The sequence below is a fragment of the Primulina tabacum genome, chromosome 8, assembly GCF_025594145.1.
Source record: "Primulina tabacum isolate GXHZ01 chromosome 8, ASM2559414v2, whole genome shotgun sequence".
NCBI lineage: Eukaryota > Viridiplantae > Streptophyta > Magnoliopsida > Lamiales > Gesneriaceae > Primulina > Primulina tabacum.
Window position 1 is genome coordinate 3,624,131 of NC_134557.1, and position 12,709 is coordinate 3,636,839.

Sequence of the window (12,709 nt, forward strand, 5' to 3'; positions counted from 1 at the left end):
ATGGGAATTGAGATTGAACTCTACCGTCTTAAATCTTACTTTCTCAATAATGTTAAGAATAAGGCTATAATTCTTAGCGGCATCTCAGCTATTTGAGTCTTCGTTGATCACTTCTCTTTCTCGCTTTTCTAGGTTTCGGAATAGAATAGTCAGTTCTTGTGAACAACTCCGATGCTCTCAATCAATGCATTGTTTTTGTACGAATAGTTGAACTCTCACGAGCAGGACTCGAACCAGCACCTCTGGAACCAAAAGAAAGACCCAGCCTCCTTCGGATCCTTTCATTCTGATCATGACTTTGAAAAAAGAAAGAAGAGAAAGAACTGGGAGTTGGCGTAAACGCTGTGCTGTGGACTTATGTTCTCGAATCCCCTGTTTGGGTTTGGAAGTGACTTTATCGAGGTCCTGTTAAAAGAGAACCATTTTCTTTGTGCAAATCAGAAAGAAAATGACGAGTCTGAAAGGCATCGCCAATCTCAGAGAGACATTCTTCACTACCTAGGATGTAGGATGACTTGGTAATCACTATTCCATCCTCTTCCCTTTATCCCCATGAATAGTCATGATTTAACACCATTTTGATTATAGGATGCCACTATGAAATTGAAGGCGCAGGTATCTAGTCTGGAGGCTGCCTTAAAGAGGCACAGATTCACATTTCGTTTTTTTTTTTAAAAAAATCTGGACCAATCATGTTATCGAGTTAGAAATTAAATGTCATAAATTTTTCTCTTGAAATTTTCAAGATACAAACATATGTGCTTTTGTGTATGCCTATCTTTTCGATGAACCGAAAATTTGTATAAAAAAAAAATGATATTCATCAAAACTCGTAAGGTCACGAGTGATGCATAAGCTATTTATAAAAAATTTAAAATAAAGTTAAATATTCTGGTTTTATCATGTAATTATGTACGTAAAATTAAGACTCTGCAATTATGAAATATAATTAGTTTATGCCACCGTACAAAATATTAGCTAAACACCATTATAAAAGCGACCCTTGTTTTTTTAATCGCCGTGCATAAAACGTAAACACAAGAGTATTATGTATTGTAAGACTTTTTAAAATGGAATAATTACATATTTTATGTATTGAAACACATGAAAGACAACATAAAATTCTAATGTTTGTTCTGAAAATTGGTGGAATTATAAATATATAAAAAAAATCATTTATGGGATATTATATAGAAAGAAGAGTTGAAAACGAATGCATCGGACTTTATGTCGATATGTTTATAAAAAAAAAAAAAAAAACAAGATGCCAGATATTTATAATGAAAAATTAAATTCAAAATGGGGCAAATGAAGTCTATAAATATAAACTACATAATTGCCTCTTCCATTCATCAGCAATGGCGACCTTCACAGAACTCAAGTTATGGGTTCTAACATTGCTCTTCAGTTCACCAGTGCTAGTGTAAATGGTGTTAGTGCATACCATTGCCTTTTTTGGGCATATTCTGCTCACCTCCGCCACCCCCACCATCTCCACCTGCTCGTCGTTCCCCGCCACCACCGCCACCATCACCCCCACCTCCACCTCCTTCGCCGCCACCACCTTCCCCGCCGCCGCCATCACCCCCACCTCCCCCATCCCCACCACCTCCACCTCCATTGCCGCCACCACCACCTCCACCTTCATCACCCCCACCGCCCCGTTTTTGCATAGTGTACCCTCCACATTTACCTCCTCCAAAATTTCCTTTACCAATATTTTGCCCATCACCACCTCCACCTTCACGTCCACGTCGTTAGCCCTCTAAGATCATCCTTTACCCTTCATATTATGTAGAAAACTATAAGCAATAAGACTTCCCATGGCTTGGATTATCCAAAGAAATCGGCTAAATAAATTTGGACAAGTTATTCAAGAAAATCTTGAAGATGCTTTATATTTCACAAGTAGTGATTTACGTATTTCAAATTACGTACTTTATGTTTTATATCTGCACTTGTATGAGTTACAAAAAAAAAAAACATTTTAATAAAGCCAAGATCGATTTCATGGGAACCAATTAATTATTAGAGCTCATTTTGTACATGCTAAATTTATCGTTTTCTATTTATATTTTTATCCTATGATGTTGCATGCATGTAAATGAACGTCAAATATTAGTTGCACTATATTATGAGGAGAATCTCACTTCCCGTCAAACCTGCGAGAATGCATATGAATCAATAAACTATAGATCACATAACACCAAACGCTATTGAAACAAGCCAAAAAAAGCCGTGGTTTTGTCATCCTTGAAATATTTAATCGCGAGAAAGAACTCGGAAACAGCTTGTCAAGGTTTTGCGTGTGTGTGTATTCGAATTCTTTAGCCCATCTTTCGCCTATCTAGGAAACTAATTAAATGGGATGGTTTATCAGCGTATTTTGAATTTTGTTAAAAATTTTATATAAATTTTTCTATTTTTTTTTTCAAGTCTGTCTGCAGCATTTTGACTCCCCTCTAACAAGGAAATAATGTGTTTGTGCAGTTCTCAATCATTGTTAACAACAATAAAAACCCCAAAAGAAAGATAATGAATATATATAGGTTGTATATCATATATACACAATTAATATATATATATTCACTTATTCTTTTTTTAAATGCTAAATCCAACACTCATTTCTTTAAGAAAACCTTCGTTTTGATTATAAGTTTACAAATATTTACTTATTCATTGAGTCAAATAGAGAGAACCTACATCGAAAATTGATGAATACTTACGTTTGAATTTACATCGCGCATCGGGTGCTTCTATAAACCGATTTATTCTTTTATAAATTGCTAGCTAGGAATGTGTTGGTACTTGATATTATTGGTGTTTAAGAGAAATGAAGTGAAAATTTGGATCTTCTATACGCGAAATAAATCAAATCTTATGGATTTTCTTAATTGTATCCGTCCCATATCAAATCACAATATAAGTGGATTATATACTTGTTATATACAATTTTGATATATTGTTCACCTCTGCGTTCACTCTGATGTGACAATCATCTATTATACGTGATGAAACATATCAAAAATGTATATCAACTAAGTGAATGCGACGTGTGAGTACATGTTGGCACAATTAGTAGACAAACTATCAAAATTATACATATATATTCAAATATTTATTTATTTATTAATCAGGTACATAATCCCTGAAAGTAGAAATAATGAATGCCGTTAAGTAAATATTAGTTTAACTAATTTTAGTAAGCTAATTTCAGAACCTTCTTAATGAAACCTTTATAGGTTTCTGAATTTAAATATATTTAGGTAAATATTACTTTTCCCAATTGTACTGTAGCCATTGCCAAACCTATGCGCTTTATCAATATAATAATTTTCCAAATCTGATAATAAAATTTCCTTTTTTAAAAAGTTACTTGTATTTAATATAGGCAATAAAAAATTGTTTCCATTTTCATTTTGTTAAAATAAAAATATTAGGACCAATTGATATGTAGTTAGAATGTCTCAAGTTTTTCTCTTGAAATTTTCAAGATACATATTACATACATACTTTATGTACTTTTGTGTGTGCCTATCTTGGCGATGGACCAAAAATGGGTAAAAAAAAAAAGAAAAATATCAAAACTCGTAAGGTGATGAGTGATCCATAAGTAGATGTTTAATGGTGTGATATAAGTTTGTGAGATGAAATTGAAATATGAGTTTTTTTATTCAATATAATAATTTGATATTTAAAAAACAAAATAATTAAAAAAAAATTTAAAATACAATTACAAATAATTAAATTATATTTAATAATCTTCTGTTTTGGTTGTTCTCTCAATAATAACCAAACTTTCTCATCGAATCATGGACTCTCAAGCTCAAACAATATATATATATATAAATATATAAATTTTGTAAATTTCAATTAAAAAAATATTTTAGAATGAATACATCCATATCAAATGACGATATGCTTTAGTTGAATGCTTCTACTTCATTTATAGTTAATTAATCATAACCCATATTATATGTATTTCACATATCCATTTTCCGCACTCGTTTCTTTCAGAAAACCTTCATAAAATGTGGAATAACTTTATGAATATTCTACTTATTCATGTATTTTCTGGGGTCAGATTTTGACTGAATAAATAGAGATGTACGCCAAATATTGATTAATAAGTTTGAATTTACAACGTAACGCCAGCTTCTTAAACCAATTTCTTCATTTTTCCTCTTTGAAATTAAGTTACTTCGTACATGTGCCAAGAAGAAATAGTGTTCAAGTGGGTATTTAAGCTATTCAATCTACAATAAAATATAATGATAGTGATACTAGCAGTAGTGACGACTACGACGACGACGACGAAGACGACGACGCACAATTTGCTATTTTATCATAAAAAAATTAATTTTGGGAAGTGTACTTTTTCGCGACTCGTTTAAAAGTTATGATTGTCTATGTTTTGTACAAAAACTCTTATTAAATCGTCTCACAGTTCAATTTTACAAGACTGATCTACAACCTCATTTGGTCTATGAAAAATATTTTTTATGTTAAAATTATTACTTTTCATTATAAATATGAATCGGATCAACTCATCTCAAAATATATTTTGTAATTTTCTAACTAGTCACTACATTATGTAGCAAATTAAGTAAGTAAATTGTAATTTAGAAAAACCCATCGGGAGGGTCTACTAGGCCATGGCCTCCCTACAAAGGCCCTTTTATTTACTTGGATGACTTAAACTCCCCGAGCTAAAGCAACTGATCAACATGAAATCTTAGTTGTAACATGCTTATCAACAAATAATTTTTCCCCTTCTATTTTTAATTTATAGAAGGATGATATTCAACACGAATGTGCTGTAACAACTTCTTCGTATCCGATCCAAGTAGCGTAAAAATTATAGGTGTCGACTCTTGATCCATTTCTCAAAGTGTGGATTCGAGCATGAAACAGAAACAAATATCAGCAAAAATCACTAGTCCAAATGAAATGACAACTCAATAGTTGGATGTTGGTCGAAAACCAAGTAGGGGACCTGTTTTTTGTTTCAGTTTGCTTTCTTTTCTTTTGTCTCTTGTAACCTTTGTGGATTTCACAAACAGCTAGGGAACCCTGTCTCCTCTTTTGTTCTTTTTCCATTTAGAAGTATTTGGTAATTTGTTACTGAAAATTTAATGTGAAAAGGACAAGACCTTGCTTACTCTCTTACATTTGTGTGATGAATCTAAATTCAAATCAATGACCACTAGCAATATAAGTGGATGCCAATGCATTGAGTTTCCTTTTACCTTGAGTCAGCTGTGTGTGTGTGTGTGTGTGTATATATATATATATATATATGTTCGTATTTGGGATTTTCCTATATATATATATATATATATATATATATATATATGTAATATGGTGGACCAGATAGTAATTTCCAAACGATTGAGTAATTTCGATTTTTTGGATTGGATGGATTTAAACTTTATAAATTAATTGCTTAAAATTTCTATTGATATTCGAAAATTTTCTGTTAATCTTTCACTGATCATGAGATTGAGCCTTTTGGAGTAGTGTTTGGACTGCCTACATTTTTAACTTCTATCATAAATATTTTTGGCATCGAATCTTAACTTTTTAAAAGTCTTATACTATAGGATCGAGTGCTTACCGCTTTACCAAAAGTTATAGCTAGTGGTGATGATGAAACTCAAATATTTTAAACTGCACAGCAGCTTAAGCACCACAGTTCGATCGCTCTACCAAGCAGAGACAATTATTTCACCCAACAATCTCCTTCCCAATAATTGCACTCCTTGCAATCAATGAAAATCGAACCCGTGACATTGGCTCTGATACCAATTATAGGACCGAGTGTTTACCGCTTTACCAAAAGCTATAGCTAGTGGTAATGGTGAAACTCAAATCTTTTAAACCGCACAATAGTTCAAACACCATGGTTCGATCGCTCTACCAAATAGGGACAATTATTGCACCCAACATATACAATTCAATTTGTTTTTTTTTTTAAAAAAAAAAAAACAAATTTGAAATGTTTGAAATTCTCAACCCATACAATTTTAATGATAATTTCCTTTACTGAATTGTTATTCTGAAATACAATTAATTTTTATGGAAAAGAGACATCTGTGCATGGTTATAATTAATCTGTGAGGAATGCAATGCGGTAATTAATTAACGTATACATAAAAATTAATCTGAGACGGTTTCATTGATGAATTTTTTTAGAGATATATTCTATTTGGTCATCTATTAAAAAAATTAGTTTTTATGTTGAAAATATTATTTTTATTATAAATTTAGACAAAATCAACGTGTCTCAAAAATTAAGATATATAAAATCGTCTAACAAAAAACCTACTCATTAATATATTAACTAGGCTAAATCTTGGGAGCATGCATGTAAATGGCAACTTCTCATACATGAAGGTTTAGTTTGGTACACATGATATGATAAACATGTGATATACAATATATGATAAGTTAATGATAAATAAGATGTACGATATTATATTTAATGTTTGGTATGATTTTAATAAGAGTGATTAAATTTATATATTAGATTGTAATGACAAAATTAACCTTATCATAATAAATTTTATAATTTCAAAGTTGTTGCTTGATTTCGTATTTCTTATCTGTTCATGCGTCGACAGTGCTTGCATGATTTATTTATTTATTTTTTTACTTAATTTTATATATTATATAATATGATAATTGAGCCCTTAATTTTGTGAGTCAAGTCAAATATAAATTTTTAAGGTTAATCGAGTGATACTAATACTTTTATTGCGATTTATACAGATCATTTATATAATTATCTCGAGTCCATTTATATAATTATCATATTATATAATATATAAAAATAAATTAAAATATTTATTTGATTTTAATTTTTACTTACAAGTGAAATGAGAGAACAATATGGTTTATGATTTCTATATATTGAAGACAATTAAGTCATTTGTGGTGTTTTTATCATTAGATTAAAATTATCACATCTCATAAAAGAGATATTTTATCTATATATAAAATTATTTATCACGAACCCATGATATTATCATAAATTTTCTAAAAAAATATCAAACGTGAGATAAAAAAAATTATTTATCAATCTCTCTTTATCTTGTTTATCAAAATTATAACGAGGTATATGAGGCGTGGAAGGTCACTATCAGCAAGATGGCCCCTTGCGCAAATCTTGTTCATAATTAAATATCCTGGAATTAATACACTGTTTTAATAATTGATCTATCCTTTCATGACATATTGACAAATAAATTATACGTTCGTTATCAATCATCTCTTTCTATCATTTTGTCAGTTCACAAATCCATTGTTCCTTCGACTCGAAATCGTACCGCAAAAGAAAACCCAAAATTTACCGACTGAATTAAATGATATATGATAGTTGATGAATTAAAAAACAACGTATGTTTATATTTGACGGGTATAAAAAACAAAAATTTGTGTGAAACAGTCTCACGAGTCGTATTTTGTGAGATGTATGACAGCAACATTATTTACTCGCAACATTTAAGGTCCCTCGATTGGCGCGGATGCCCCATTTTTTTATTAACTTATAAATTTACTGTTTCTATTTCCCGTTATTCATGAACGTGCACATTGATTTGTTATATATTTTTTTAAGATTTTATATCATAGATTTTTATTATTGTATACTTTTTTTTGCCTGAAATTAAAGAAGCTGAGACTGCATTAATGGCCTTTATTGGTGATTAAAAATAAGGGGGAAATGAATTTTGCTCCATAAATTTGACTAATTCAGAATTTTGGTCCATTGAGTTATAAAAGATTAGTTTTGGTACACAATTTTTTTTTATTTTCGATTACTTTGGTCCAATTGTTTATATGACATCTAACATTTGAGCAATTTTCGATGTCATGTTATCATTTTCATGTGTCACACAAGTATTTTCTAGTGTCACGTAAGTATTTCTCGATGTCAATTAGTAATTAGACCAAAATAATCTAAAAATTAAAAATTAGAATACCAATAAAACTTTGAAAAAGTTGATGGAAAGAAACAAAACTATTTTCTCTAAAAATAAAGATTAAATAAACCATGCGAGAAAGATGGCCAATAGAATATTTTTTGTGGCTAAATTTTGATGAAGTGATAACAAAAAGAAAATAAAAGAAAAAGGCATGATAAGTAACAAAGCGTGTGCCTAAACTAAAGTTCAATTTACCAGATTCTTGCTACATTACCATCGAACATGCCATGTGGAGTTGCTCAACTTTAGATATTACCATATACATATATATATATATACAAGTCAATTTATAGCATTTCACTCTTAAATTTCCAACGAAATATTAATATATAAAGCATTTCTGTCCCCCCATTGATTCTTGCTTTACACCACACTTGGTTCTTGTTCACTATGGAGAATTCTCAATCACTAACAGCAACTGAAAGTTTTTCATACAGTTGGTTAATAGACAGAAAATCATCTTCTATCGACGAGTTGCTCGGAAACTTTACGCCTCGAGTAGTCGAAAGATCAGGCGAAAAAGAGGAGAATTTCAACTTTGATGTTCCTGTCACAGCGTTTCCTGTGTCCCTTGTTCATGCCGATGAAATTTTCTCAGATGGGCACATCATGCCTTTGTTTGTCGACAGATCAAAACCAGAAGCGTTCAATAAGACGTCGCTTTCTACCCCTCCCTCGCCTCTTTCATCTTCAAGAAGTGCTCCATTTGTAGATGACAGGAACCTGCAGTATTACATGCTGGGAAAATGGAGGAAATCATCTAAAACGATCTTACAAAATTGTTTCCGGTTTATGAAGCCGCTGTGCAAAACGATAGGCTGCTCGAGGAAAAGCAGTAGAGTGGATGATCTTGAAAGAAAAGTGAGTGAAATTCAAAGGCGTGGGGATTCACTTGAGTCGTCACCTAGACCAAGTTCGGCTTATTCGGTTGTTGAATGGGATGATCTCAAGAAAATTGGCAAGAAAGTTGATCTTTATTATGGGCTTAAAAGAGTCAAGAGTTTGAGCAGTTCACCGCAATGTTCACCTCGTTTAAGTCCATCGAATTCAAGTAATGTTCTCAGCATGTGTGATGTTGAGAGCTCAATCCATGAAGCAATTCTATACTGTAAAAGATCAATAGGTAATAAATCCTACCTATTTTAGCATATTATTCATATGCTTTCACTTTCTATTTGCAGATTCTTGTCAAGTCTTGATTTATGTGACATTTTTTCTTACTAACATCTCAGAAAAATGAAATGGAACAAGGACAAGAAAGAAGAACGTGAAGGAGAAGAGTGTAAAGAGATTCAAGAAATGCAAGGCAGGAGTTTTTGATAATGCTTTCTGAACCATTCGGCCCTTCTTGTTTAACGTACGGCTCAGTTAACCAGTAACTTTAATCCCACACCTTAAAGAAAAGAGAAGAAAATGAAAAGAAATCCGTTGTAGAATCTTTCGACTGTTAATATTGGGAGAAAATTGTAATAAGAAAAATGAATAGTTTCTTACTAGATGTTGTAACAGATTAGAATACCTTCGGCTTAGAGGGCCTCGCAAGTTTCTATTCTCTTTTTTGTTACTTTGTGGGAATTGTTTTTCATTTTTCGTGAAGCTCATTCAAAGAAAGTGATATTTGGACCACCAGCTTTGGTTTTGCATGTGATAATTGTTATGGTAAAAGGGATAATAGTTGAAAATCCGGACCTTGCTTCCATGTTGAATCTCATATATGCTTAATCCTCAAAACCTTGATTTCATCCATAAATCTATGCTAACGATAATACACAACTTCAAAAAGAAATCGACAGAAACAGATTTTGTTGGACTATCGTATTAAAATTTATAATCGTGGTGCCGACAAATTTAAATTTTTTATCCATAAAACATCCCGAGCACGTCGGTTTGATTGTGTGATAAACAGATACTCACGCTAACGCAGATTCAACAAGACTACCACTCAAGTCTCCTTTATGTAGATTACATATAGAGTGTAAGACTCATATTCAATCAATCATGGTCGCACAAAGAACCGCGTGATGATCATAACTTACTAAAACATAAAATTGGCAGATAATGAATACTTTAGCAAGACAAGATTGGAAACTTGAGACCAAGAATTTCACAAAGAGCTTCTTGCAATTCCCGCTTTGTCCATTTTTCAACATATAGTCATCTTTTTTAGTTTGCAAAGGATTTTCACATCCTATTATTAGCTAGTGAGAACTATGATGAATTTTACAAAATTAATACTCTTTTCTTTGTTTAAGGATTCCCGACTCTCCAAGCAAAAGAAAGACAAGTTGAGTAGAAGATAACTAGAGACAAAGAGGACCATGAGAAAACATGTAACGAGAATAAGCCATAAAAAAACCATCATTTTATGTTTTCATGTGCCATTTTTTGTTTGTCTATCCTTGTTGTACACGGTGTCTATGTTTATCCTTTATTGATGGAACAAAGACAATTATTAGTCACGATTATGTATAATTTGATGATAAAAGCATCTGAAATTAGCCAAGATTGAGGGGACCAACTCTCGAACACGTACTTGCCATCAATAAATGCTCTTCTATCTCTATCTGGACATATTGAAATATATTAGTATGAATGTCAAAAATCTAAACATTTATGAGGCATAACTTGAGTTATTAGGGATGATTGAAAGTTAATATTTGAAGCAGAACAACCGAACAAGAGGTTTTTATTTATTGAACTGATTTCAACAAATTTGGGTTAAATGACTTTGGAGTGAAAACTTAAGACAAACAACTTTTACTTGGCAAGAACAAGGACATTTTATGGCGCAAAGCAGGGACCAGAGACATTGTTATCACAAAGAACAAATCATGTCTAAAATAGCGAATAGCGACTTTCGACTTTTGCTTCAGAAGCAGAAATGGGGCAATTCTAACTTAGGTGGTCTTTAAATCTTCATGGTTTACGCGTCACAGATGTTCTTGTTCGAGTTTAAGTTCAATGGATTCGAGGCATTTGCAAACAAGCTTTACATTACAGATATGAGACATGGATATCTAGTACACGTACACAACAGAAAAACAAATACAAGTAAATAAACATGACATGACGAATATCGAAGATATGGATCCATGGCCACGAATTTTAGGACCATTTTCGGTCTGTTGCTTTTAGGTGTCACATGGAGCAATTCCTGAAATCTTGGTATTTGATTTTTATTTTGATTTTGTGGGATAAGGTCCAAAATGTTTTACTGCTCTGCCAAGACTAAAAGCCCGAAATTTAAGCATAATATTTATATAGTATTTGATATTTAATTTTATGCTTAACAAATGAATAAACGACATTCTTCCGAATGAAACATATAAATAGTTCAAGGCATTTGTCGTTTAAATGTGAACCGCATAAGAAATATATATAATATATCGAATAAAAATGAGGCAAATTGATAATTTTTGTTCAAAATATGGATTAACGTTCAATAATTTCATATCTTGAAATTTTTCCTGACATATCAAACAGCCTGTCAAATTTGAGCTACAGCGGCACATGAACTAAATTACTTTTCATGGTTGGCTTGCAAACATTATATTGGCACAAGCGAGGTGTAAACGAACAGAATCGAGTCGAATATAAAAAAAATTTGAAAGTTCGAATTAATTCTATTCAAGTTCGATTCGATGTTAGAAAATTTTAAAACTATTGGCTGAAATTCGATTCGAATTAAAGCTCGAGACTAAGTTCATATCAAAATTCGAACATGTCTACGAACTATTTAAATTATATTGCTCGAAAATAAGCACTCAAAAGACTCAAAACTTATTTATTTAATACATAACAAAATTATATTAATAAAATATTAAAGCTGACGAACAGCTCTCAAATTATTGGTCAAGATAATTTGAAACTCAAGTTCGACTCGAAAAAAAATTCAAACTTGTTCGCGTTCGACTCCAATTCGATAAATTCAAATATAAATCGAATAATTTTCGAATCAGTTCGAGAAACTAGAAAATTGACTCGGTTGAAAACCTATTACTATCACAGACAAAATTTTGATATATTTAACACGGACAATTTTAAACAAGATTGACTATTGCCAAAAACTTGTGTGAAACGCTCTCATAAGTCGTATTTTGTGAGACAGTATCACGTGTTTTATTATGTGAGGCAGATCTCTTTTTTGGTCAACCATGAAAAAATATTATTATTTATGCTAAGAGTATTACTTTTTATTGTGAAAATCGTTAAACCGACCCGTCTCATAAATAAAAATTCATGAGACCATCTCATTAAAAATCTACAATTGAATATTTCATATTTGTATCGAATTTTGGTCATTGAAGTCGAAGTTTTCACATTTCATATTTGGATCGAATTTTGGTCATTCAAGTAGGAAGTTTTCACATTTAATTAGAATGTAAGTCAAGTTTTCCATATTAGATCAAGTCAAGTTTCATATACATGAGCCGCTATTTCGACGTTTGAATCGAGTTTTACACATTTTGAGTGAAGTTTGTGATATGTTTTTTGTCTCAATCTCAGATTATTGATCAAGTATTACCTTAGGCAGAGTCTCATCTCCCTTCTAGAAGAGTGTGCGAGCTCAATCTCAGATTATCACTCCGACCAGTTTCTTGGACAAATTTGAAGAATCGTAAAGAAACGGTAATTCTCAGAAAATAAAGTGGTTGATTGGTTAGGCCAAGAAAAAATTTACATGATCTCGGCTTGGAATACTTCTCCACCGCTGAAAAAATTTC

The 12,709-nt window shown here is 31.7% G+C and overlaps 1 protein-coding gene across 1 annotated transcript; it reads left to right on the plus strand.

Moving 5' to 3' along the window:
* The first annotated feature begins 8,264 nt into the window (after positions 1–8,264).
* LOC142554423 (putative membrane-associated kinase regulator 6) lies at positions 8,265–9,611 on the plus strand. Its single transcript, XM_075665096.1, has 2 exons — positions 8,265–9,108; positions 9,218–9,611. Exons 1-2 carry the CDS (start codon positions 8,376–8,378, stop codon positions 9,223–9,225), a joined length of 741 nt encoding a protein of 246 aa, XP_075521211.1. The 5' UTR covers positions 8,265–8,375; the 3' UTR covers positions 9,226–9,611.
* The last annotated feature ends 3,098 nt before the right edge of the window (positions 9,612–12,709 follow it).

Coding starts and splice junctions, on each gene's coding strand:
- LOC142554423 (XM_075665096.1), top strand. CDS start 8,376: ATGGAGAATTCTCAATCACTAACAGCAACTGAAAGTTTTTCATACAGT.